Source organism: Mastigoproctus giganteus, chromosome 8, assembly GCF_048544385.1.
Source record: "Mastigoproctus giganteus isolate SK-2022 chromosome 8, ASM4854438v1, whole genome shotgun sequence".
Taxonomy (NCBI): Eukaryota; Metazoa; Arthropoda; class Arachnida; order Uropygi; family Thelyphonidae; genus Mastigoproctus; species Mastigoproctus giganteus.
Window position 1 is genome coordinate 206,471,590 of NC_143582.1, and position 26,457 is coordinate 206,498,046.

At 32.7% G+C, this 26,457-nt stretch overlaps 1 protein-coding gene across 1 annotated transcript in view; it reads right to left on the bottom strand.

The window, feature by feature from the left end:
- The window catches only part of LOC150082225 (trafficking kinesin-binding protein 1-like), a 210,273-nt gene that overhangs the window by 71,272 nt on the left and 112,544 nt on the right, over positions 1-26,457 (bottom strand). The window contains exons 2-5 of the mRNA XM_090380064.1: positions 17,327-17,540; positions 9,160-9,261; positions 8,152-8,253; positions 4,622-4,698 (exon numbers count right to left, since the gene is read on the bottom strand). Coding sequence (XP_090236190.1) covers positions 4,622-4,698; positions 8,152-8,253; positions 9,160-9,261; positions 17,327-17,540 — 495 coding nt within the window. The remainder of the gene's footprint in view (positions 1-4,621; positions 4,699-8,151; positions 8,254-9,159; positions 9,262-17,326; positions 17,541-26,457) is intronic.

A 26,457-nucleotide genomic window follows, 5' to 3' on the forward strand; every position in this document is an offset into this window, starting at 1 on the left:
CCTCTGTATCTCATATTGTGCTCGATAATAGGCCAACAGCTTTGAAACAGTGCCATTTCACTTCCACAAAACAACAGATGATCGCTTGTTGGGATAAAGGGAAACCACTCTCTTCTAAATCTCTAATAGGGTGATTACAATAAACCAAAGCCTATTGTCCGAATGTTTAATACACCTTGGTCTGCCCACTAGCTATGGATACACAGAAAGTAGTTGACCAGCTCGACTTCTCGGTATGTGGGACAGGTTGTCGGATAAGTTTTACAGGTCCCATTGAGTTGCAGATGGTAATCTCTTTATCTTTTAATTCGGGCGTAACAAGAGCACTATTGCTTGCTTGAAGGCAATTGGTGTGAACGATGAGTACTCAGTTAAGTCTCGTAATGCAGTCGTTACATGGAAAATTTTCATTTCCATAAAACGAAGAAATAAAAAAATTCGATAAAGAATAAAATTCTATTTAGCGAATTCTAAAAATATTCGGCAAAAAGAAAACATTTATCACTAAATAGAAAAATTCTCTATAAAGAAGTTTGTTAAACAGAGATCCGACTGTACTTATTATTTATGATTTTACCAATTATCGAAAAAAGCGCATAGCCACAAATTTGCCAAGGGCGCCGAAAACCTAGCTACGCCTCTGTGTATAAGTATTCAACAGTAACCTAAGTGCTGTGCCATAACACATATAAATGTTACAGCACAACACAGCACAGCAACCAATGTGCCATAAAGCAGGGGTTCTTAAACTGTGGGTTGTTGCGACCCCCAAAATCTTTTTGGGGGGGGATCACAACAGACATTAAAAACTTGAGTAAATTAAATATTTATTATAGAACTATTGAAATTATTATACGCCAGTGGTTCTTAAATAGTGGTTGCGGCCCCTCCAGAGGTAATGAAAAAGATTCTGGGCTCCAGTGGCACATTATCCTATAGGAAAAAAAGACATCTGCCTAGGACTCCAATCAGAGAGGATCCCCCAAAATCAGTTTCAAAATCTCATTATTTAAGTGATTTTTTTTTTTAATCGGAAACTGATCTTTCTATCTGCCAAGGTCAATGAACTTTAAAAGGATGTTTCTAGGATGTTGTTACTTTGAAAATTATGTTTTTTTTTTTTTGTTTTTTTTTACCAAAAATGGTTTTGCTGATTTTGATGAATTTTATATTTAGTTCTTATGTAATATAATTTGTTTGTTTTGTTGCCCCAATACAATGAAATTTAAAATGTTCTTTATTAGCTTTTTCTTCAGATGGGGCACCCAAATTCCATTTTGCCTTGGGCCCCATGAAGGTATAACATGCCAATGCTGGGGTCACTAATAATTTCATCTTATGAAAAGGGGGTAGCGATAAAAAAATGTTTAAGAACCTATGCCATAAAGCAGGGGTGGCCAACAAGTCGATCACTGCTTTAATTTCGGTCGATCACAACGAATTTTAAATATATATAAAAACAGATTAGTCAAAATATAAATATTGTTATTATGCGCCCCACTTATATACGCTTATTACAAATCCGCCGAACCACCTGAGTACTCTTGTCGCTGCACTGCCTAGGCTTGTCTAGTGAAAATGCACGCAGTTATGTTGTGGAGAGCATAGTGTATGCGTCGAATTGTTATTTAGCTTATTTATATTAATAACTGGACAGTTCTTATACATTAATTTAATAACCTTTGATTTAAAATTAATACAGTACTACGAAAAAGAGCAAAACGTATCATTTTTCTCAAGAGTGGGAACTAGAATACTTTTTTGTAATGATAAAAGAAAAATGTTTGATTTGCAATGCTTCCGTGGCTCTACCCAAAAAAGGAAATTTAGAAAGGCACGCACTGATTAATAGTATTTCTGCATATCAATATCAATTCTTGGCAATGGCTAAGGATCTCAAAGAAAAAAAAAAAAAAAAACGATCATTTTCAAAAATGTCCTGTTTTTCAATTTAATAGTAAGAAATATGTTTCTGAAATTGAGAAAGTTGTGGATGATTTTGAAACAAGATTCAGTGATTTTAAAACAATTGAAGACATTGTTCAATATATTTCTTATCCAGTGGCGTAGCTACCATGTAAGCAGGCAAGGAAATTGCCTCCGGGCCCGAGCGTCTTTGGCTGTCTCCTGTTTTTGCAATTTTCATTAATTAAATAGGGGCCCGAACATGTTCTTTGCCTCTGGGCTCAAAAAAGGGTAGCTATGCTACTATTCTTATCCATTTAATACTTTAAGACTTAGATACGAAACAAATTGCAGAAAAAAAATCTGCTGAGATTTTTCAGACGGACAAAATATTACTTGAAAATGAAATTATTACATTACGAAATGATATCTGCCTAAAAGCCAGACCATCAGAAGATGACATTTGGAAATATGTTTGCTGAGAGAAGTACCAAAATGTAAAAAAATGCAGTGAACTTTTAAATTCCTGTTTTGGTTCCACATATCTATGTGAATCGGCCTTTTCATATTTGAAACAAACAAAGACGAAGTCGCTCTACTGTTACAGACTTCCATATGGAAGATTCTTTACAGTTGGCCTTATCACGGTATATCCCAGATTTTGAAAGCTTGGCAGATGACACGAAGACACAAACTTCGCATAAATTAAAATTTTAAATACTTATGAATTTAAAATAAGAATTCTGAATGTATTTCATTTCAAAATTTATAAACAATATTTTTTAATATGTGTTGATTAACTTTTTTAACCATGCGCAATGAAATTCTTGAGATGGTAGATCGCGGCACATTTTGAAGAAAAAAAGTAGATCTCATCACAAATTAAGTTGGCCGCCCCTGCCATAAAGCGTACAAGCAGCCTTTCTTAAAGTGGTCAAAGGCACAGCATAAAAGTAAGAGTGCATGAAATGAACTGCTCGATTCTGTCAGCATGCTGATTGAACCCTGGACTATTAGAATGAACAATTCATTTTTATTTACAGCTTGGTAAACTTTGTTTTTTTTTTTTTTTTTTTTTTTTTTTCCTTGTGCTGAGATTAGTTTATGTACATAGAATAAACTTTCGATAAAATTGAGTTTTGTTCTGACTTACAGTGCTCAGCCCAAACATAAGTGTTTGTTTCTAGCTATGAATTTTAGGCTTTCACTTTTCAACTATTATTTACAAGTTTACAGTACATTGTTACCTCTCAACATTCTTAAAATTATGGCACATTGAATGGGCCTCTCAAATATAGGTGGAAGCATATGTGTTAAAGAATTTTGAATGTCACTCACCACATTTTAGCAAGTACTGAACATAGCCATAGCTGACTATGTCTTGACAATTTGTTACTGAATGCAAAGCACCTTGTATTTTGTATCCAGTAACAGTTCCAACTGGATGGTCCCACTTCTTAATTTGCTCTCATGGTATGCCAAAGAGCATGAGTAATGAAAGCTCTGTTACATCAAAATTCATGCTCTTTAACATAACCCTGTGCTTCTAACTCCTCTATTACTTTATCTCATTCAGCTGAATAAAAAAACATATGATTATTATTTTCCCTTAAAATTATTACCAAGAGATGAGAAGAAAACTCTTTACCAAAATTTGTTATTTTTGATCTATCACAGATGTTCAAAATGTTCTCTGATCCATATGCATTGTTCCACACAATTCTTCAATTCATTTCTGACAGATGCTGTGATTTTCTGAAGAACATGAGCACTACAGGTTCAACTATAAACACATGCTGTTTAATGTGAAAAATGCTGTTGCACTAGCTAATTACCTGTATTATAGAGATTTTTTTTGTTCCACCTAAGCTTTCACTGAAGAATTAAAAATGCTTAAGTAATATGTGGGAATAGCTATGAAACAGCAAAACTACTATAATTAGAATATTGTAAGCATGAAAATAATTACAGCATACTCTCTTAGCATGCATCTACTTAAAACTATTAAGGAAATTAAAAAAGAGAAACAAAGAACAGGATACCCTATCTGTTAGAATTTGTGATCATGCTGTGACATTGTGACATTCAAAGGAGCAGCATGCAATATTAATAAGCGGAAACTCGTTTAAAACAAAATTTATAATAATATGAAAAAATAATAATATAGGATAAAAAATCTTAGGCTCTGAAATGCTGTTTGGAGATATGTAGACACCATACTTAAAGGGTTTAATAAACTAATTAATAAAATTTAATTCCACCAGAGAATGTAAAGAAATTGGCAACATACAAATGGAAAAGAAAAAACTTCATAGAATACATTATGTATTAATGTATTCTAGGACAGACTATCACTTTTACATAGTAATATGGCTAAAGGGCAACCAAGCAGGAAGTGACAATGAGTCAGCTCCATCATAATACCACAACTGTGAGGAATGGCTCTGTTGTTGTCTTGAAATCTTACTGGGTAACAAAGTTATAATTTAACAGACTGATTTGTGATATTTGATATTCTTATATAATAAAAGGGACATTGCACAACATGTGAACAAAGACTCAAAAGGTTGGACACATTATGCTATATTACAATTGTTAAAAATGATCACAACATAAGTTTTAACAACACAGTTGTAATTTATACCAATTTTAAGAGGTAATATAGTAAGTGTCAATATTGTTGCATTGATAAAGTAAATGCAAATATTGTGCTCACCTCTCTCAGTAGGTTTTTTATAGCTTCTACATCATTGTAAGTCTTAGTCATCTGGGTTAGCCGATCTCCACATTGAACTATAAAGATATAAATAGTTGATCAAAATATACTATACATTGACATAAAACTTGCTTTAACATATTATATAAATTTCATTGCTCCACAATAATGTTATCTTACTTGGCTAAACAAAATTTATAAGATAGAAATAAATTATTATTAAAAATTCTATCACAGGCCTGAAATTGAATGATTAAACCATTATTATATACTCTTGCTCATTATTAAAGTATAGACACTCCTGTAGCTGTGGTAGTGTTACAAAAGAAAAAAAAGAAAAAAAAAAAAAAAAGTGCCCAACATGAGCAGCATTGAATTGTATGCAAAATACTGCATGCTGTGGTATTAAGTAGGGATAATAATAGGTAAGGACAATAATTTACAGACTTTAGAAGGGACAAGGCTATGGGTACCAAGAGGATGAGTATCACTGTTGTAAATACAGCACAGATAATGGATTGTTTACATACAGCTGCTGTGCAGGTATACAAGGACTAGCAAGCAAAAAGTAAACATGCAGCATCACAAGTAGTGCAGTAAATAATGGAAGATCACTTTATAAAGGAACAAGAAAAAGTTATAGTATATTGTTCAGTTCAACAGGATTGTCACAATGAAAGAAATCTGGAAGAATAAAGTATTTCAGGGAAGCTGTGAAGTGTTCATTTCCATATGGCAAACCCACAACTAATTAGGAGCAATCAGATACTCATGAGCCTCCTCTGCCTGATCCAATATTAGATTTATGTGGCACCAGAGTAATATCAACAAACAACAAAAAATTATTTATGCTGATGGATTGTAATTCTTTTTTTTTTTCTGCACTATACTCCAGAAGATATGTTACGTGGCAGAAAGTGTGAGCCAATGAATAGAATGTGATGAGTGGAGTGTTGCATAGTACCCACTATAACATTAACCCTATGACCTGTTAGAAAAAAGGACAGGTATTTCGAATGAACAGAGGGGTGAAGTGGAAGTGGTTATTTTTTATTTAACTTTATTTTTTTTTTTTTTTGGCTGATGCTGCATAAGCTTGCTTTCTTGCATCAAATGCCTCTACTAATGCTAATGCTAAAAATAAAATTATCATCCCCGAGGATTTTGCCATCAATCACCCTCTAGGGGTTATTTTCTACAAGTCTTTAGTATGACGACTGAAATCTTACTCCATTCCTCCCAAAAGGTCATAGCTAGTTCTTTACTTGAATTAGGACATCTTGTTGTGGCTCTCAATTGTTCAAAAACATTCCAAAGGTGCTGAACTGAATTAAGATCTGAATTGTATATGGCAGATTCAGCACACCATTCTCTTCAAACCACTGTTGTATTAACCGTGTTTTGTGACAAGTGTTGTCACACTGGCACAAAAGTGTCCCACCCCAAAAAAATTTAATCTATAACTGCTGTTTTCTTTACTATAATGCAATATTAGATTATATTAGGGTAAAGTATAATCTTTACTCAAATCTATATTTCTTTACTCTTAACATTCCAATACTTTTTTGATAACATATAACCTTAGCATTCAAATAATATTCTGGTAACAAAGTTAAATATAAACATTCACCTGTTCATATATTTATTAAAGTGATTATACAAACCTAAACTACTTTTAGGTTTATTAAAGTAGTATTATATTGAAAATGTCATAAAAGATGTTTCTTGTGGTAGCATTGTGGTTTCACCATGTATTACTCATTTGAAGAGGTCAGAGTTCAAATTCCATAACCAAATGGAAGAATTCTGAAAGACTTTTTTTTTAATATGGAAAAAAAAAAAAAAAAAAACTTACTGATATTTCATTATTATATTGTGCTTAAAAGGTATTTCAATATTTTTTTAAGTAAAAAAAAAAAAAATGTTTTTGAAGTTACAAACAAGCTGCATCCTGTAACTAGGGATATGATTAATAAAAAAGTTTCTTTATTGCAACGTTCCTAGTAATATTTAATAATTATCATCTAATAACACTATAATCAAATTTCATGACTCTTTTCTCAAAATAAATAGCAAAATATTAATAAGATAGCTCAGTAATAAGGACAATACTACATCTTCTCCAAACAACGCTACATTTAAACATGTAATTTTTAAAAATATATTATATCACTGAACTGTAATGAACAGCAAATATACATTTAAAAAAAAAAGTATCTTTTTTTAGTATTAACCCACATGGAGATTTAAGACAGGAAAAGTCTGCCTATGCTTTAATATTCTTCATCAAATTTTAATTCCGTGTTTCAAGTTCTCTCTCTCTCTCAAGATTTCATTAATAATTCTATCAATACTATCATTTATCTTCTACAGTTCCACCTGCTAGTATCTGCCACGAAAGAAGCACAGGGAAATTTGTACATGTAACCTATCAATCAATTATGAATTCCCGATGTTCACTGGGATTTATGAATATATTAAGAGAGGAAAGTTTAAAAAAAAAATTATCGAGCTGACAAGTTAACAGGTACAAAACTGTTAATCAGAAGAACATCACCATATGTAACAATGTGCTACTAATTTTTAAGACAGATTTGGAGTTCACTGGTGTTGATTAGCACAACCCAGTCTCATAACTTCTTTGATAGTACACTAAACTTTTTAATTTTTGCTCAAAATAGTCTGCTATTCCATGTAATTCCCAACTAATAATTTTTCTAATGATCACTATTAATTTTTCATGATTTTTGTTAACTGTATATCAATTTTTAAAACATAAAAATTAATTTTAAATTTAATGTTATCACTTTCCTAATTATTCTGATAAATAAATATAAAAATTATTCAAGTAAATAAATATAAAAACCCTTTCATTAACAACGATTGTATTATATAGTTCCATCTTTATTGTAATCTTACTCTATATCAAACTATCCATTGTAATACAATCATTACTATAATAATATATTTTGTACAATCATTAAGTTAAAAATTTATTGTAAAAAATTAATAAAAAATTCAGAATCATTGTAATCTATGGTCAAATAACATATCCCTCTCTCATCCAGTAAAGACACAAACTTTTGCAAAAGGTAACAGCAAAATACATTTTGTGAGGCCAAAATCATAAACAAAACAACTTGAGCATGAGCACAGAAGACAAAATCCCTGTTATCCCCTTATTCTGCTAGCAACCCACCCTTCCCTTCACCATTCTTATTACAATAAAAAAAAAATTTTTAAAAATTTCAACTCCCAGACTTCTCTATTTCTGAACAAAGGAGAAGTTACAGAAAGTAAATTAGAACCCAATATGGTTCAGAGCTTCAGTATAGAATGTTCTCAACAAAAAATTATCACTTGGATAAAGTATCAAGTTCACAGCTCAGCGAGTTCATTCTTTTTAATTTTATTAATTTTAAACCAAGTAAGTGGATAAGAAAGCAACTTTATAAACAATTCATAATATATTCTGAATATATTAAGATAAGAATATAATTAAAGAAACATACTCAGTACCAATAACTTACTAAAATAATTGAAAGTTTCCTGGATGTACTCAGAACTAAGATCGCACACAGCATCAGGGTGAACAATTGGGGTCTCTATACACCAGTCTTGATTACAATATCCTGTACGAAAACAATATATGCCAATTAACTTAAAAGGAATCACAAATGATATCTGAAGTTACAAAATTATCTTGAGAAAAATATGATAAACCAAGAATAAACTTAATTCAAAAGTATCATCATAAGAGTTAAATTAGATAATACTAAAGACTTAATAAAATGAAAGCTCTTTAGAAATTATCACTAAAAAGCAAATCAAAATTTAAATCAGAATTTAAAAAAAAAAAAAAAAAAAAAAAAAAAAAATCAAACAGGGTTATATACTTTTAATTTTAGAGTGTTTCCAACCTAATAAGGATAAACTTTTAATTTAAATTGAAGTACACTCTTGAACTTTTTCTCATTTCAGCTGTTTTAAATGTGGGAAAGATGCAATGAGTACATGGAAACCACTCGTATGCTTAATGAGGAGTGAAATTAGAAAAAGAGCAACAGAATTTTACACAAGGAACAAGAATGTTGATAGCTAATCAAAAGTACAATATTATTTAAACATGCATTTAGTTCATTTACCTACTAGAATAACTGAAAATTCTAACCACACACTCCTCTCTTGCTGTGCTTGGTAAATCTCCTATTTTGAAAGAAAGAGATTAAAAGATCTCCAGCTGTTCTTAAAACCTGATCTATACAGTTAATCCTTGCCGCCGTAAAACTTCTGTTGTGTAAGAGGGGGAAACAACAGTCATTAATCTTAAGCCACATTCTGAAACCTCTTAAGTCTCCATATGAAAATAATGATATATTTTGAATTTTATGTACACTTTTAAAATAAAAAATACTTTTAATCATTATACATTTTGCTTCATTAATTCTTCTGATTACGGACAGGGCAAGGAAAATATTTACAAAATATATTATGACATTTAAAGTTCAACAAAATCTATTTTGTATTTGCATTCGTACCTGACAACTCAGTTATAGAATCAACTCTTAATTTGTAATGTGGGATCTTCTCCTCAACTAGGGAAATCAACTCCACTTCATCCTCAAACCTGTTGTATAAATCTGCATCAAACAAAATTTTAAATTATAAATAAATCTAAAATAATCTAATAAATTAAACATCTCAAAAAGAGATGAATGCACAGGTTAGAATAAAATCATTTCTATAACATATGATATTTTTTGCAATGCTAACTGCAAAATAAACGCTGCTGCAACAGGATCTAGAAAAGTTGAGCAGATGGGCTGAGAGGTGGCAAATGAAGTTTAACATTGACAAATGCAAAGTACTACATATGGAAAGCAGTAACCCCAGAGTAATGTATCAACTCTGTGGTACTACACTGACAGTGGTAGAGAATGAAAAGGACCTGGGGGTAATGGTGCAGGCAGATATGAAGGTCTCTGAACAGTGCAGACGGGCTGCAAGAGTAGCTCATGGTGTCTTGTCAATGATATACAGGAATTTTTCTAGCAGGGATAAGGAGGTGATTATCCCCTTGTATACAGCAATTGTCAGGCCACACCTTCAGTACTGTATACAGGTCTGGAGGCCTCATTTTAAGAAGGATGTAGAGCTGTTGGAACGAGTACAGAGAAGGGCAACAAGATTAGTGAATGAAACAAAGGGTTGCTCTTACGAAGAAAGGCTTAAGTTTTGCAAATTACAGTATCTGGAGACTAGGCACCTGCGAGGTGATCTGATTGAGGTGTATAAAGCCTTGAATGGGTTGAGCAAGCTCAGTGCTAATGGGATTCTTCCTCTTGCTCAGAATAATCACCTGAGAGGGCATAAATTCAAATTGAGGAAAGACAGATGTAGGATAGATGTGCGGAAGTTTGCCTTTAGCCAGCGGGTAGTTGGTTGGTAGAACAGGATTCCATCCTTTGCTGTGGAAGTTGATAGCCTAAAAAATTTAAGGCTGAGCTGGACAGGTATTTGGAACAAACGGAGGGGTGAAATGTGAGCGTTGTTTTTTTTTTTGGCTAATGCTGCATAAGCTTGCTTTCTCGTATCATATGCCTCTACTAATGCATATATTCCACTCTGATAATTCTTGATGGAGACTTCATAATCAGAAATCTATTTCTGATCTACTTTAGTTCAAAACATCTTTACTGCAATCTGTTAAATTCAGTATCTCTATTGCTTCCCGAACCTGTAAATAACTCAAAACTTTGACTTTCTTTCTTTGAAACTGTGCTTTTCCAATCCAACTTTGTTGCCAGTAAAGTAGTTTTCCTTGCTGACTTTAATTCATAATATTAGTTGGCTTCAATTTCCTACTTGTACTAACCCAAATAACAGAGACAATGAATGTAAAACATTGAATATAGATTTTGCTATTAATAATGATCATCTTACACAACTTGCTCATTTACCTACTGGAATACCGGACAATCTTAACCACATATCCAACAAAAAATTTTAATATTTTCCTCATCAACAACCCTTAAGTTTATTATTATTAGCCTTATGGTGCAAGTAAGCCTGAGGCTTATGTTGTGCCAGGCAAAAAAAAAAAAAAAAAAAAATCTGAATTACCCTGAGAGAACACACAGAAGCGGACATAAAACACACAGAAGCGAGCATTAAAAATTGTTATAAAAAAATGCATGTCAGAGGGGATTTATTTTTAAAAATTTATTAAAAATATACATTTTTCAATATAAAAAAATGAATTTTTCACAAATGTGCTTATAAAAGATTGAAAATTAAAATGCACCATAAAAGTAAACAATTTTTAATTATTTCATGTCTTTATTCCAAGCATGACAATGGTGGAAAAGTCAGGTGTCTGTTAATGTTACTTTTCACATGCCTGATAAAGGGTTAAGCACATTGAAATCAAATTTATAAAATATAGCGTTTCGAAGTGCAGATTTTCGCGTTGGCTCATGCGCGATTTCATCTGCGGGTAACACCAGGTGAACATAAAACCCAGCACCAAGCTGAATGTAGCGACCTGTGCAGCAATAATAATACATGTTTACGAAGCTTAAAAAATGTCAAACGTCAAATGTGTGAGAGCTATATTTCCCATTTACTGTAACTGTATTGGTCGGAGACATCGTTGTCATTCTCTGTGTTCATAAGACGTTTTGTTCGAACAGAAATTTCATGAGACAGGATAGCATAAATGGAGGAGCACATTTCTGGAGGTCACTACCATAAAACAATAAAAACAATTTGCAGTTCCCAAATTATTGGGCTTCTCTGTTAGCGCAGTCTAATTATAAACTGGTAGTAAACTCTATCTTACTGCATTTGCAATAATAGTGGTAGCTGGAATTCTGTGGGTTTTCACGTTAGGTGAGATGTGTTTCCCTTTCCTCTTCAACAGTGGCGTGTTATCCTATAGGCAAAAAATACATCTGCCTAAGGCTCCGATCAGAGGTGGGGCCCCAAAATCACTGTTTCAAAAACTTATTGCTATTTTTTACTAATATTTTTAAGTGATTTTTTTCAGAAACTGAACTTTCTACCTGCCAAGGTCAATAAACTTGACTCGAAGATTAATTTGAAAATGTTTTTTTTTTTCAAAAATGATTTTACCGATTTTGATGAAATTTTGTATTTAGTTTTTATGTCATTTAATTTGTTTGTTTTGTTGTCACAATAAAATGAAATTGAAAATGTTCTTTATAAGTTTTTTCTTTAGATGGAACCCTCAAATTCCATTTTGCCTTAGTTAGTCCCCATGAAGGTATAATGCGCCACTGCTCTTCAATCATATAAAAAACATAAATAAATTTTCAGAATCTTCTCTTTTGTGTGTGCAGTGTTCGTCTTTATTGATTGCTTATCTTTTTACTGTTTTAAATTTTACAATCAAAAAAAAAAAAAAAAAGAAAAGAAAAGAATCTGTGAACAGAAATATCAATTAGTATGTACAGGGTTGTTAAAATTAAATTATCCCTATTTAGAGGGCTCTTCAGCGTGTTCTAAGGCTCGTACTGAAGAGAAATTTGGACAACAGGTACAATAAAGAATGTGCTCACTATTTATTGGAAAAAAATAATTAGCTACAAAATTTGTCACTGTATGGCATGTAACTATCTTAGTTACAATTATGCAAATAACTTACGTTATTTGCATAATCGTAAGTTATTTCCACAGCGCCACTACTCAGCTCTACTGTACTGCATAAAAGCAAAGCAGGCTCTTCAAAATCATACAGTAGATGTCTGCCTGCACTACAGCAGCAATGCCAACAACATTGCAGGAAAAGCCACTATTAGTGAAGCTGTACTATCAGAACAGCAACAATGCAGCTGCGGCTATCAGACAATTCCAGTGTCAGAAGCGCATAAGATGTGGACCTATGACTGTTTGTGCTGTCCACAAAATGATTGAGAAATTTAAAGCGACAGGACACCTCGATGTTCAACCAGGTAGAGGTCAAAAACGAGTGGACTCCTCTCGTGTTGAAGATGTGGCTATGGCTGTCGTGGATTTATCTAGTCAATCTCCATGTGGTAGTGCAAGTGTGCCAGCTGTTTCTCGTGAAGTGGACATGCCGTATTCCACTGTAAGGCTAGTAATGCGTCAAGTGTTGCGATACTATTCTTACAAGATGCACATGCTACAGCAGCTAAAGTATGGTGATGCAGATATTCATTTCACATACGCACTTCAGTTTCTGGCACGAATGACAGTGGATATCACTTGGCCGTGAAACATCCTTTGGAGTGATGAAGGCCACTTTTGCTTAAATGGACAAGCGAATACGCACAGCTGTCGCATTTGGGCAACAGAAAACCCTCAAGTTATTCAAGAGGTCCCATTGCATTCTCCAAAAGTGACAGTGTGGTGGGATTTACGGCCACATTCATGATTGGGCCATATTTTTTTGAACAGGTAACACCGACTGGACCTTGCACCTGTTCCGTCACTGGACAGCAATATTATGAAATGTTGGCAAATTTCACAATACCAGAGATGCAAAAACGTGTGTGCCTTCAGGATACCATATTCATGCAAGATGGTGCACCACCCCACATCCACCGTTGTGTCCAAAGATTGCTAAGGCAACACTTTACAGACGAACAGGTCATCAGCCATTGTTTCCAGGCATCTTGCCCACCCCATGCGACTTCTGATTGTGGGGTTTTTGAAGAACCAGATGTATCGGGAAGGATGTCAAACTCTGGCAGATCTGATGGACAGTATTAGACGTTATGTGCTGGCTATTCTAGTTGACATGTTACGTTCTGCTGTAGAAAATGCTGTTCTTCGAATGGAAACTGTTGTTGACCAAAATGGAGGACACATTGAACAATTGTAGTGCTGTTCAAGTGATTTATATTGCCATTGTGCCATATAGTGACAAATTTTGTTAAATAATTTTTTTCCCAATAAATGCCAAGCGCATTCTTTATTGTACTTGCTGTTCAAATTTCTCTTCAGTATGAGCCTTAGAACTCATTCCAGAGCCCTCTAAATAGGAATACTTTAATTTTAACAACCCTGTATATATTACAGTAATAATTAAACTATGTAAGTAAACATGCATAGTCTCCGACCAATATAACTAAATGGGAAATATAGCTCTCACACATTTGAAATTTAACATGTTTACACATGCCAGCTCAATGTATGAGGTGGTAAGTGTGTTTCTGCCTTAAAGGCAGAAACATACTACATATTCTCACCTTACACACACACAAACCTCATGTATCTCTTACCTCAGTTCATCCGCGTGCATTATCCTACAAGTGTGTGTCTTGGACTGTTCTCCTGCATTTGTTAACTTTTCTTTATAAAAAGTATATTCATACAGCATCCCAGACATGGGTAAGCATCCTGGTTCCAAGAAGCTAAGCAGTGAGTGCAAAAGGAAAGCATTAAGTATAGAAGAGAAACTTGAAATAATAAAACGTTTGAAAGAAATCAGAGAACATGTGATATCTTTAGAGGAACAGGCTTAAGTTAACCTACATTTCGCACCATCAGAGACATTGCCACAAAAATAAAAGCTACATTTATAGCTGGAACAACTTCAAGTGCCGCAAAGTCAATTAGAACAAGACCTAAAGAAATAGAAAGGCTGCTAAGCATATGGGATTGAAGACCAAACAAAAAAAAAAAAAAAATGGAAGCAAGATTTCTCAGAGTGAAAGAGAAAATACTAGTTATATATGAAGACCTTAAAAAGAAATCGCCAAATCTTGCAGAAGTAGCTCCTTTTAATGCTAGTAGTGGCTAGTTTAGTGGCTTCAAACACCCCTAATCTTTTTCACAACGTTAAGTGGTCTGGCAAAGCCGCAAATGCAGATGAGGAAGCCTCAAAGGCATTTCCACATGTGGTACAGAAAATAATTGAAGACTGAGGCTACACATTGGATCAGATTTTCAACCTGGATGAAACAGGCCTCTATTGGAAACATATGCTTTCAAAGACCTACATCTTTAAAGCAGAAGCACATGCCTCAGGATTTAAGGCTGCAAAAGATCATTTAACTGTGATGGTTTTCCGCCAACACCAGCAGAGACTTGAAGTTAAAACCAGTAGTGGTTCATCACTCTGCCAATCCGTGAGCTTTAAAAGGAATTGTGAAATCCAGCCTTGGTATTCACTATAGATCTAGCAAGAAAGGTTGGATGACTGGGCAAATATTCACTGATATTTTAGTTGAAGCTTACCATAATGCTTTCAAGAATTATTGCAAGAAAAACTTAGATTTTAAAATTCTAATAATTCTTGATAATGCACCAAACCATCCTCAGATGGTTGCTGAACTCTCTCTAAATATCAAATTCATCTTTTTACCTCTGAACACAACTTCTCTACTACAGCCCCTTGACCAGGGTGTGATAGCAGCATTTAAGGCAAACATTCAAGATGTTAATTGCTGCTACTGAAGGTGACAAGGCACAAACTGTTATAGAATTTTAGAAGAGATTTAACATCAAAGTTGCCATTGATATGATTGTAGAAGCCTGGAATGATGTTACAAAACACTGCTTGAATTGTGTGTGGCTGAAACTTATTTATCCCTCATTTAATTCGCAATTTTGAAGGTTTTGAACCTTCAGAGCAACTAAAACAAATCAAAGCAGGTTGTGTTGCTCTTGCAAAAGAAGTTGGTTTTGAGGAAGTAAAAAATGAAGATGTAGAAGAGCTTCTAGTCTCACAATGAGGATCTGTCTACTGAAGACTTAGGCGCCTCCGTAGCCAGGTGGGAAGGAGCAGCAGTGCGTAGCACACGCTTCTTGATTAGACCGGGGTTCGAGCCCGTCACCACCAAATACGGAAGATGCGGAAAGGTCAGGGAATGACCACCGCACCGGAGCAATATGGCCTTAGTTGCTAATGCTCCTAAAAACCAAAAAAAACCAAATAACAACAACTGAAGACTTGCAACAACTTGTTGCAGCCAGTCAAATGGAAAGTCAAGATGAGGATGACACCGAAGTCTAGCAGGTTGCCCCACGAGAACTTAAAACAGGGAGTTATCAGCTGCTTTAAGTGGAATTGAAAAGCACCTGCAGTGGATTGAAGGAGGCAGGAAAAGGAAACAAAAGCTAGATAGCTATTTTAAACCAGTGCAGAAGAAAGAAAATCAGGACAGTGAATCACACCCTTCCACATTGGGTATAACAATATTTCGTCCTAAGTATGATAACCCTCCTTCTACCTCTTTGCTATAACTCACCCGCTACAACCCTTCACCACACCCACTTCAAACAAGCAAACTTCATATCTTGTCAAGGTAAAGTGCTATATTTACTGTAATATTTATTTATTAGGAATTTAAGATGTTTAAACCTGTGTTAGCAATTTTATTGGGTTTCTATCTTTTTTTTTAGTGTTTTACTTACCAGACTGAACATTTGTTTTTGAGTGCTCTGTTCCTATCCCTGTTGTTAATGCACGAAATGCCATAACATGCAGATTTTTAGGAACATGTTCCGCATTATAGCAGAACTGACTGTATTTGTATTTATGTTTTTATTTTTTTTTATTTTTTTATTAATTTTATAATTTTATTAATTTTACCATACAAAACTCCATAGTCATTTTTTAACATGCATAGCTCTGTAAACATTCAAAATTAGACATGTTTATATCACTTTTTTTTTTTTTTTTTTTTTTTTCTTACTTTAAACCACACAATGTTTCAAAAATTTTTTGCATATACTTTTGAAATGCCTTGTATCCTTCAAATACAGAATGAACTGGCATAGATGGGATTATCATACACTTTAAACAAGTTATAGCCTACTGCAAAAACTTGAAGATCTCTCCACAGTTTTTTTTTTCTTTTTTAAATTAATTTCTCCATCAAAGCAAGCAATTTACTAGAATAAATCAATTGTAAAATGCTCGGAATAAATTCTAGAACTCACTACACATTTGTTATCGCTTAATTCAAATGTGACTTTTTTTTTTAGATTAAAATTAGTTTCCTAATACAATATCTAGATTTCATAAATAACTATGACTTAAATGTTTTCATATTCTTACTTGTTTTTCAAAAAAAAAAAAAAAAGCAAGCAATTCATAAACTATTAATAAGTTATTTTGATAAGCCTTAACAATTTTATAGTCTTTTTAACTTGTCTGCACTATTTATTACTGATGAACTTGTATCAATTCTCTGTATTGACATTTTCAGTTGGGATTTGCCCTCGTTATGCAGATTTGTAAATAAATAACAATAATAACATCTTCACCATCTCCAAGCAAATAACTGCCACACTACTTGAAATCATTATAAATTTTAACAGAAGATCCAGAATCAAGTGTTTTTCATTTTGGGACTTAAAAGTGGCCAAGATGAGAAATGTGGTTAAAGTTAAGGTTCATTATCTGTTTTCCCATCCTTGCATGTTTGTTTGTTTAAAGTGGGGTGGGATATACAGTTAGAGGATGAAAATATTTTTTTTTTTTTTTTTTTTTGTGTGAAAACCTCTGATAACTCATGAATAGTAATATATAAAATTAGGAAATTATTGCTTCCTAAATTCAAAGTAGCACAATTTTTTACTGGTAGAAAAACTATGAAATTATCATTTTAATAACAACAGTTTTCCTTTTTAAATTCATATATTCATATGAAAACATGACTTCATTTATACAAATTTAAACTTAATGCAAGCACACAAATATTAATTACATACCTGTTAACGTTGCTACATCACACCATTCTGTTTCATTGCCATTCACTAATGGTTCTAAAAAATCAGAACTCTCACTTACTGATGAACCTAAAACACTATCATCATAATCACTCAATGATTCTTGAAAGCCACAACTATCAGATTCCCAACCGTCTTCAATTATTTTAGGCCAGAATACAGCCTTTGAAGACCAGTCATCATCATCTTTGTGATCCTGAAACAAGAAAAAAAAATTATTTTATCATAACTAAATAAGCATAAAAGAAAATATAAATGCAGTATGATATATAAACATACAATGTAAACAAAACTTGTTATCAAAATATAAAATACTTTAACTTCCATAATGTCTAAAGAGATCTGTTGAAATATTCAGGTTAAAATTCCATGAATGCAAAATTATTTTGGTTCATGCTAATAAGAAAACATGCTTTGCACAGTTTAGACTGTACAAAGTTAGTGGTAAATGATATTAAAACAAGGAGTCTTCCCAAACTAGTTTGACACTTTCTTTAAATGGCATATTGCCAGATATGGCAGGTCATCAAAACAAGTTAAATGTGATGGCACTATCTGGCATCTTTCCTATTCATAGGTGAAGCCCAATATTAATTATTAACAGTAGTTAGTATTAATTGAATATAGTTTATACAAAAAATACCTTGCCAGCTGGGAACCAAACTCAACTTGCTCCATTTGGATTTGTTGATTGTGAAGACCTTTAGGAATGTAATCCCCATAACCATTGAAGTTCTACTGTATTTGATACCAAATTGATGACATTACTATAGAAGAGATAGTAATTAGTATATTCATCAATTAGCATCAAATACAGAAGAGTTTTACTGCATTTGATGATAACTGGTGACTGATTGGCATTAATAATTAATTAGTTGTCTATCTAGACACTATGTGCCTAAAATTAGGCATTTACTATATATACTGGATACTCCCATTACTAAGACATGCTTCTTACATGCATTACTTCAAGTGTCATACCAATTTCAGTGAAAATTAAAAAATCAAAACGTATCTAAAAAAAATATCACCAAAGATCAATTTAATGCCAAAAAATAAGCCTGTTTGTTTTTTTTTTTTGTTTTTTTTTCATTGAAAAAAGGTAAAATTGAACATTACCTTTTAAGCATCAAAAGTTGGTGGCAGATTTTGATTGTCACTAATAATTTCATTTAATTGAATCCTGTCAGTGATACTAGCCATATCACATTTACCACAATTTTGGATAATTTAAATAATATTAATAATTTTATTAAATTTATTATTAATTTTATTAATAATAAAATAATATTAAAAATAATATTTTATTATTTAAATATTTTATTGAATAATATATGTCATTCAGTAAAATATATCTCAAAATGATCCTTTATTTACAAAATATGTAATATACATATTATTATAGTTGTTGCTCTTATAATAAACATTAAAAATATTAGAATAAAACTAACACTCTGGGAAAAGTTTACATGTGATGTTCTCCACATATGGGTTTATGGCAATCCAGCAATTGCAGAATTTCCACAAACCCATTCAGACTATAATGGCCTATTTCACACTAAATCCAAAGTAGAACTTCAATACCTAATGCATGTTTGATAGTTAACTTCAGGTCCCAGTGTAATTTCTTCTTTTTTAGGCTTGTTGTTTTTTCATTTATATGTTAATGTAAATGAAATTGTGATGTTATTTCCTTCACAAGGAAATAACATGTAAACCAAATTGATTAAATCTATGAAGCAAAGTGATTGTGAACTACAAATCAGATTTACATACATCACCATTCTAAGATATATTTATTAATAATTATTTGTTTAATCAAGTTTCTGTTACTCTATCGTGAAATTTAACTGTCTTTTTTTGAGGAATTTGGATGATGCATTTACCTCTAAATATCAAATTATAGCATTTCTGGCATATAAGCAGTTGTTGTTCAAGTTGGGTTTAATGTCTGCTTCAGTGGCATGGGCAATGATAGTCTAAACAAATGTTTAGCATGCTACTGGAGTGTCACAGAACAAAACAAAATAACTTCAGTAATTGGCAAACCTGCAAAGATGTGTAAATAATGAAGGTACATATGGAAAAGACCTACCAATAGTTTGGAATCATAAGATAACATGAATGACTTCTACAATTTATAAAGGCTGAGAAAAAGGTATAAACCAGTAGATGAACAAGATAATGGGTTACTTCTATTGAAAATGCAACAAGACACCATACCACAAAAGAAAACAATAAAGATTAAATTTTGCCTCTCATCTTAACATCAGTGATTCAACTTCCTGAATTGGAAGGAGATCATTATTGTACTGATAAGATGCACAGTCATCACAGACTAACTAGTTTCAAAGGCTGAATTGTGAAATAACATTGGACAGCTTTCCAAACATATCTTTTGTTAGATGCAGTTGTGGCTAAGTAGCACTTAACAAATCATTCAAAGCACTATTGTTAAATACCATACTTTCTACAAGTCATGGGAAGAAAAACTTTCAATTAACAAGAAGATAGGTGCCTGCCTGTTTCACTGTTCAAGAACCCCACTTATTCTTTAACATAACTTTAAACAGAGTTTTTTTTTTTTTTTTTCATTTTTATATTTGTTTGACACCCTGATTAGAAAATATATATATTGCTGAGGGCAAAGATATATTTAGGCACTGCTATGGCCCAAGGAATGGATAAAGAAGATACTATTTAAGATAAAAGATTAAGAAATTGCACAATGAGTGACCTAGTAAGAAGACCCCTCATATATTTCAAATGGCCTTAATACCAGTCCAGGGCTTGCTATGTTATGCAAAGCAAAAAAAAAAAAAAAAAACCCCAAACATCCCTGGTAGCACTACCTTTTAAATGGTTTGCTGCGATGAGCAATTAATATGAGTTAGCAAGTTAATTATCAATTTGCTCACCTAATTAGTACTAACCATATTGTGCAAGGAAGCCACAGGCTTTTGCTGCACTGGTAAAAAAAAAAAAAGAAAAAAAGTAGATAAGAAAAATAAAAATTATGCACTTCCTTCACATAGCTAACTATTCAGTTGAGGTAACTCATTCCAGTAATCAACAACTCACTGGCTAAAAGAAAACTGACAATCTAGTCTAAACCTCTTCCCCTGTAATTTGAATTTAGGACCCCTAGTTCTGAAATTCTTTATAACAGTGAAGTAATTTTCAGGGATCTTCACATCTCCCTTTCAACATTACCATATAACAGAGGTTCTCAAACTATGCATCGCGACACCCTGGGGAGGTGTCATAATTTACCAGGGGCATCGCAGACAATGTAATAGTTTATGTACGATCTCCATAGCAAATATTAAAAATGTATTAAGAATGATTTTTTTTACTATTAGATATCTACTACTATTTGATCTGTATTATTAATGTAAATAATTATAGAAAATATTTGGGGTATTTTTTACGAATAGAACTGCATCAACACTTATTAATAATTATTGTATTGACATATTAAAAATAAGAAATTGCACAATTATAGATGTTTTACTTCAGAGGAGGTGCCGGGAAAATTTTACATGTCAAGAGAGGTGTGGGCTCAGAAAGTTTGAGAACCGCTGTGGTAAGGGAGATATGAAAATAGTTTTTTAACATAAAAGTGCAGTATAAAATGAAATGTATAGTTAAAACAATATTTAACAGCATATTCAAAATAACCAATTCATAGTTATTTCCATGATTTCTGAGGAAAGGGGGAGAATTACAGCACCAAATAATGCCAGTGACCATATGTACTGGCCATTTTATATTGTACATAAACATAGCCAGTACATTTAATTTTAGATTACTTTTCCACTTTGCCCTGTACATTTATTCTCAAGTACACTTCAGCATAATTAGATTAATTTCTGATTAATAGCAGATTATTCATTGTTATATACCTTGTACACTAAATGAAGTAACAGAATTTATTTTATACAGTATACTACAAGTATATACTTAAAATTTTAAAATAAACTTTTATCACTGTGGTGCAGAAATTTTGGTCGATCGTTTGTAGATATACATATATCTTTATCCTGCATACTTTTCTAAATCATTGTATGTATATCTTCCTGTTCAAATTTCTACAACGCCCCTGACATCTTTACACTTTTATAGTTTTTCCGCCAGGAAAGAATACGCTATGGTTCTCGCTATCAATCATTACTAGACAAAGACCTCCAATGACGTCTTATTCTTCCCGCCTATTCCATGTAACATTTTAATAAATAAGTGTCATCGTCTCCGTATATCGTTCAACATCACGTTAAAGCGACTATGAACACTGTAATCACTGATCTTATCACGGCCTATCTATGAACACTGTAATCACTGATCTTATCACGGCCTATCTATCTCATGCGTTTTAGGATTACGCCCGTCTTCATAAACTCGATTGGAACTGCCAAAGCGTACTGGTCAACGATCCCATTCGCTTTTTTACAAACCGAATTTCTCCTAATAAAATGTAAAATCTGTGTTCATCAGTTTATGGGTGGTTTTCTTTATCGAAGTGGTTTTTTCCATCGGTGAATTTTAATATATATGTATATAAAATGGTTTTTCTCTATAGATATAATTCTCAGTTGCTTTTGTTTCCGCTATGATGAGAATAGGTTATTACAAAAAAAAAAACGTAATCGGCACACGTTATGTTTCAATACTGTATAACGTTTTCATGGCACCTGTTATTTTCACTCCTTGGCGTTCACGAGAGCAGCTGGAAAACGTATAGGTCATAATATAATAGATAAATTATATGCTTTTTTTAAAGTAGTGATATGATTACTATATTATATTATTATCAGTTTATTTATCTAACACCCCTGTACAGACATTATCTAGGAGGATGGCTAATACAGACATCCTACAACAAATTCGACGGCAACATTGAAAATCAGAAAATATATAAGCATAAATCAATCAATAATATTACTAGTAATATTATATTATATTACTATAATATAATATTACTAGTAATATTATATTATATTACTATAATATTACTAGTAATATGATTTCAATTATTTTTTGTTTTACGCTTTCTTTGCAAAGAAAAAATTGTTCGAATTTAATAGTGATAAAAAATAAACATATCCAAAATGACGGTGGGTCAACTCAAATAGACATGCTAATATGTATAAAACATCTGTAGCTCAGCAATGCTATCTAGTCGGTTTTTACTCGTTCCCTAAGGAAATCAGTCGACCGTCGGGATGACAAAACACCAGGGGAAGTCTGTTACAGGTATTTTAATTTCTGATTCATTGCGAGGGAGAGTTTTAGATATCTTTAAAAAATATAAATAAAACTGAAAATAACAGAAAGGTACGCGTGAGTACCATAAGAACAGCATCAATAATAAACATGTGACTCGAATGTATGGTTTTAATATATCGAAAATATGTTCACAGTGAATATGTCAGCATTCTCATTTCATGCATGATAAATGGCATAATGTTAGCACAAAGATGAATCGGGTAATTATTCTTCTTCCGCCCCCCCTCCCCCATTCACACTTTCCATAATATCCCACAAGCATTATCTGCTTCTAACAAGAATGATTTCCTGTGCTGCTATCAATATTCCCCTCCCCGAAAAAAAAATTTGCTCCGCCCATGCTAGCTAAAGAAACCTTGTGGCCTCTAGTAAGTTACTAATCTTGCGTGTATCAAACTCCACTCGGCTCAAGTGTTTTGATGAATGCCTAAAATGAAAGTTTTAAATTGTGTTTTATTCTAACTAAGCTGGATCAAAAAATAGTATTCTTATTTATACTGATATATGTTTTATTAAAAGAAAGAAATGTAGATCGCAATGATGAATGCCTATCGTCATGGGAGGATTAGACTATAAATTAAAAAAACTTACAAACACATCAACTACAAAAAATAATAATAATAATAATAATAATAATAATAACACATTAATTACACCACGATATAAATTATTTTCTAAAAATAATTCATAAAACGAGACTCACCTGCATTTAACACAGTTTAAACTATGTACTTGAATTTATAGAATAAATAAACCAGGGGTTAAAAACAAAACTATTCTGGGAAGGTCGAATTTCGTTACTTAATGAATCACTCCCTCGGCGAAAAGTGTAGATTATATTCCCACCTACCTATTAGTAAGCTTTTAATCCTCTTAATTGGTAGACTACATTTATAGATTATTAATTTTCAATTGCTTTTTATTGATTGGTTGGCAATTTTTTTTAAATATTGTGAATTAAAATGGAAAATAACTTTGTGTACAGCGAAAAGGGAGAAAAATTTAGATCGCAAATAATGTTTAACAATGGCAAAATCAGAAAAGGCACAAACAAATTGAGATAAAAATATATATTTACCCGCAATCACATCGTAAATAGCTGTTCCTGCCTAGGGCAAAATAAATATTTTGCGCCCCCTATCACCATTAATAAACATTATAAATTAATAATTAATAAAATAAATAATTAAAATTATATATATATTAAATCATACTTTTTTTCTTTTTTTTTTTTGCCCTGTCCTACTGAAGGGTCTACCCGTGATGAACAGGAGCACAAAACTGTAAAGAAAATTGCAACATAGCGAAAAAGATACTATGGGATTTTCGCGATGTTGCATATCCTGCACTGGCGCAAAAATAAATGATAAATATGATTCTATGGAAAGACCTTTAAAAATTATTCATCGTGAATAGCATAATAATCTCTTTATTGTGAAGATCAATATCCACTTGGGCAGCATATCCAAAAGTGACATGTTCAGCTGAGACAATTTATGTTTACGGAACTTTTGAATACCAAATTTTTTCTGCAACTATTTTACATACAGTGCACAATTTTAAATATGACCACATTGTATCACTGGTGTTTTGTTTATTGTCAGATATACTTTTTTTAATAAAATCAAAAAAAAAAACCAAAAAAAAAAAACCCGATTAAATCATTACTAATCTTCATCGATAAAATGTGCAGACAGGCCATGAATTTCGAGAAATAGTTATGGATTATGAACTAGTAGCTCACAATGCAGTAAAAACGTTTCTGGCCATTATGGGATGTAGGTTTGATCCAATTTAACCCCAGAAGGGATATATCCAGAACTCGAGTTCAGTGAAATGTTATAATAATAAAAATTAAAGTGTCTGAATGTTTAGTTATTTTAGATTATAATCCCTAAAGCTTAAAGATGCGGGCAAATTTTTTCTCCTTTGAATCATCTGAAAACATTTCCAAAAATAAATTTTATCCTAAAACTTTCTCATATCGTGTGACATCTTGTGCGGACGAATTCCTTTCTTCTTCATTCTATCCTAATCTCTTGCCCCTTATCTAAACCAGTTCTTCCAAAAAATGTGATGATGGACAGGATAAGATTAAGGCATATCTCCTGTTAGATTTTTAGCCCTAGCTAGAATAAATCCTCTTTCTTTTAATGCTTACCACTGAGCTCCTTTGATTTCAGTCTGTCTATGGGACTATCAAATTTCAGTTTTAGCTAATCTCCCTTCTCTAATACTTTCTATATTACCATGCCATCTTAAGTTTGTCTCACTTACTTTTGACTGGATACTCCGCGATTTTTATTTCCTTATTTAATATAGTCATTGCTGCCACCAGTTAGTTCCACTTATTTTTTTTTTTATTTATTATTATTTTTTGCACTAAATTCTGAACATTACTGTTTCATAAATTCCTTTATTTCTTACTCAGCTTATTAATTTAAAATAGGCTGCTTAAAAACTGTATTATTAAACAGCTTATTTTTGTTTTGGGCTAATTTCTCTTTTGCTCCAAATGTATTCATTTAACTAGCTTCCAACACATTACCACCATAGGAAGAAAAAAAAAAAAAAAAAAACTGCACTATAGGGCTTCACTCTCGGCGTTATTTATTTTTATTTTTTTCTAAACAGGTGCTAACTCTGTACAAATTCGCCCTGAAACGCACTATTCCACATCTGGGGTCGTATTTCCTCTTAGGATCCATTTCTTTCTTTATCTCCGAAAGATAGCAGGCAGGTTAATTAATGACACCTCTCTTACAAAAATCACATTATTACACAGACGCTTAGTTTTTTTGCTGCATGTCTTTTCTAAGGATATTTCCATGGGCACTGTTCATCATGAAAATATACTGTACGGCCATGCGCATTAGCACTAATCACAATGATTCCGGCCTCACCGAACTTACTCTTTTTTTTTTTTTCTAATACAATTTCCTTCTAATTATTTCCTAAAATTTATAATCTACAGAAATTAAAGTCCAACTTTAACAATTATCTTCTGTCTTCGCAATCCAAAGACTATACACTGCAGTACTAGAGATTTCAATAACCTTTCGATTAATAGTGAAAAAAGATATTACAAGGTTTTTGCGATTATTTAATTCAAATTTATAATAGTAACGAAGAACTGTTTCCTTGTATATGTGAGTTTGTGCGTCTGATTCAGTGAAGATAATAATGAGCAGTTGTGATTTTTTTCACTCTAGATCGGGGGGGGGGGTTACCAAGTCGCGGTCCGCATTCGAACTGTCAAAGATTTTAAGGACCGTGAGTAATTTGAACCTAAGAACTGGGTTCCATTCTAATCAGACGACTACAGAATTTCGATCCTCTTCGTTCGAGGCTGCAGTCAGCAGAAGGCATAGGGTTTTCATCCTGCACAACATGCACTGTGTTTGTAAAAGTGAGTGAACACAAGGTACTTAGCGACGCGTTTAAGTGCTAAAAAGCTTCCTTGTATGTCTTTTTATTAAGGAAGTTTAAAAAACAGTAAAGGTAAACACTGAATTTTCATTCTATGAATAGTGGAACAACTGGCTAAATAGCCCAACTTTTAAAAGTTCCGTCAACATTATAGTTTAACTTTCCGAGCAGTTCCAAATTTATATGCAGGAAAATGCTATGGTTTTTGTGTGATCATTGACAAATGGAACGTTCGCCACGGTTGGTTTCTAGGTTTAACTTGCACCCCACAAAGCGTAATTCACCTAAAGTTCTTGTCAGCGTAGGAGGATGAACGATGGTAGTGAATAATTTTCCTAATTCAAGGCATATCAAACGACGTTGTGTCAAATCTCCCCCCCCCCCGAACTTCTGTTTGT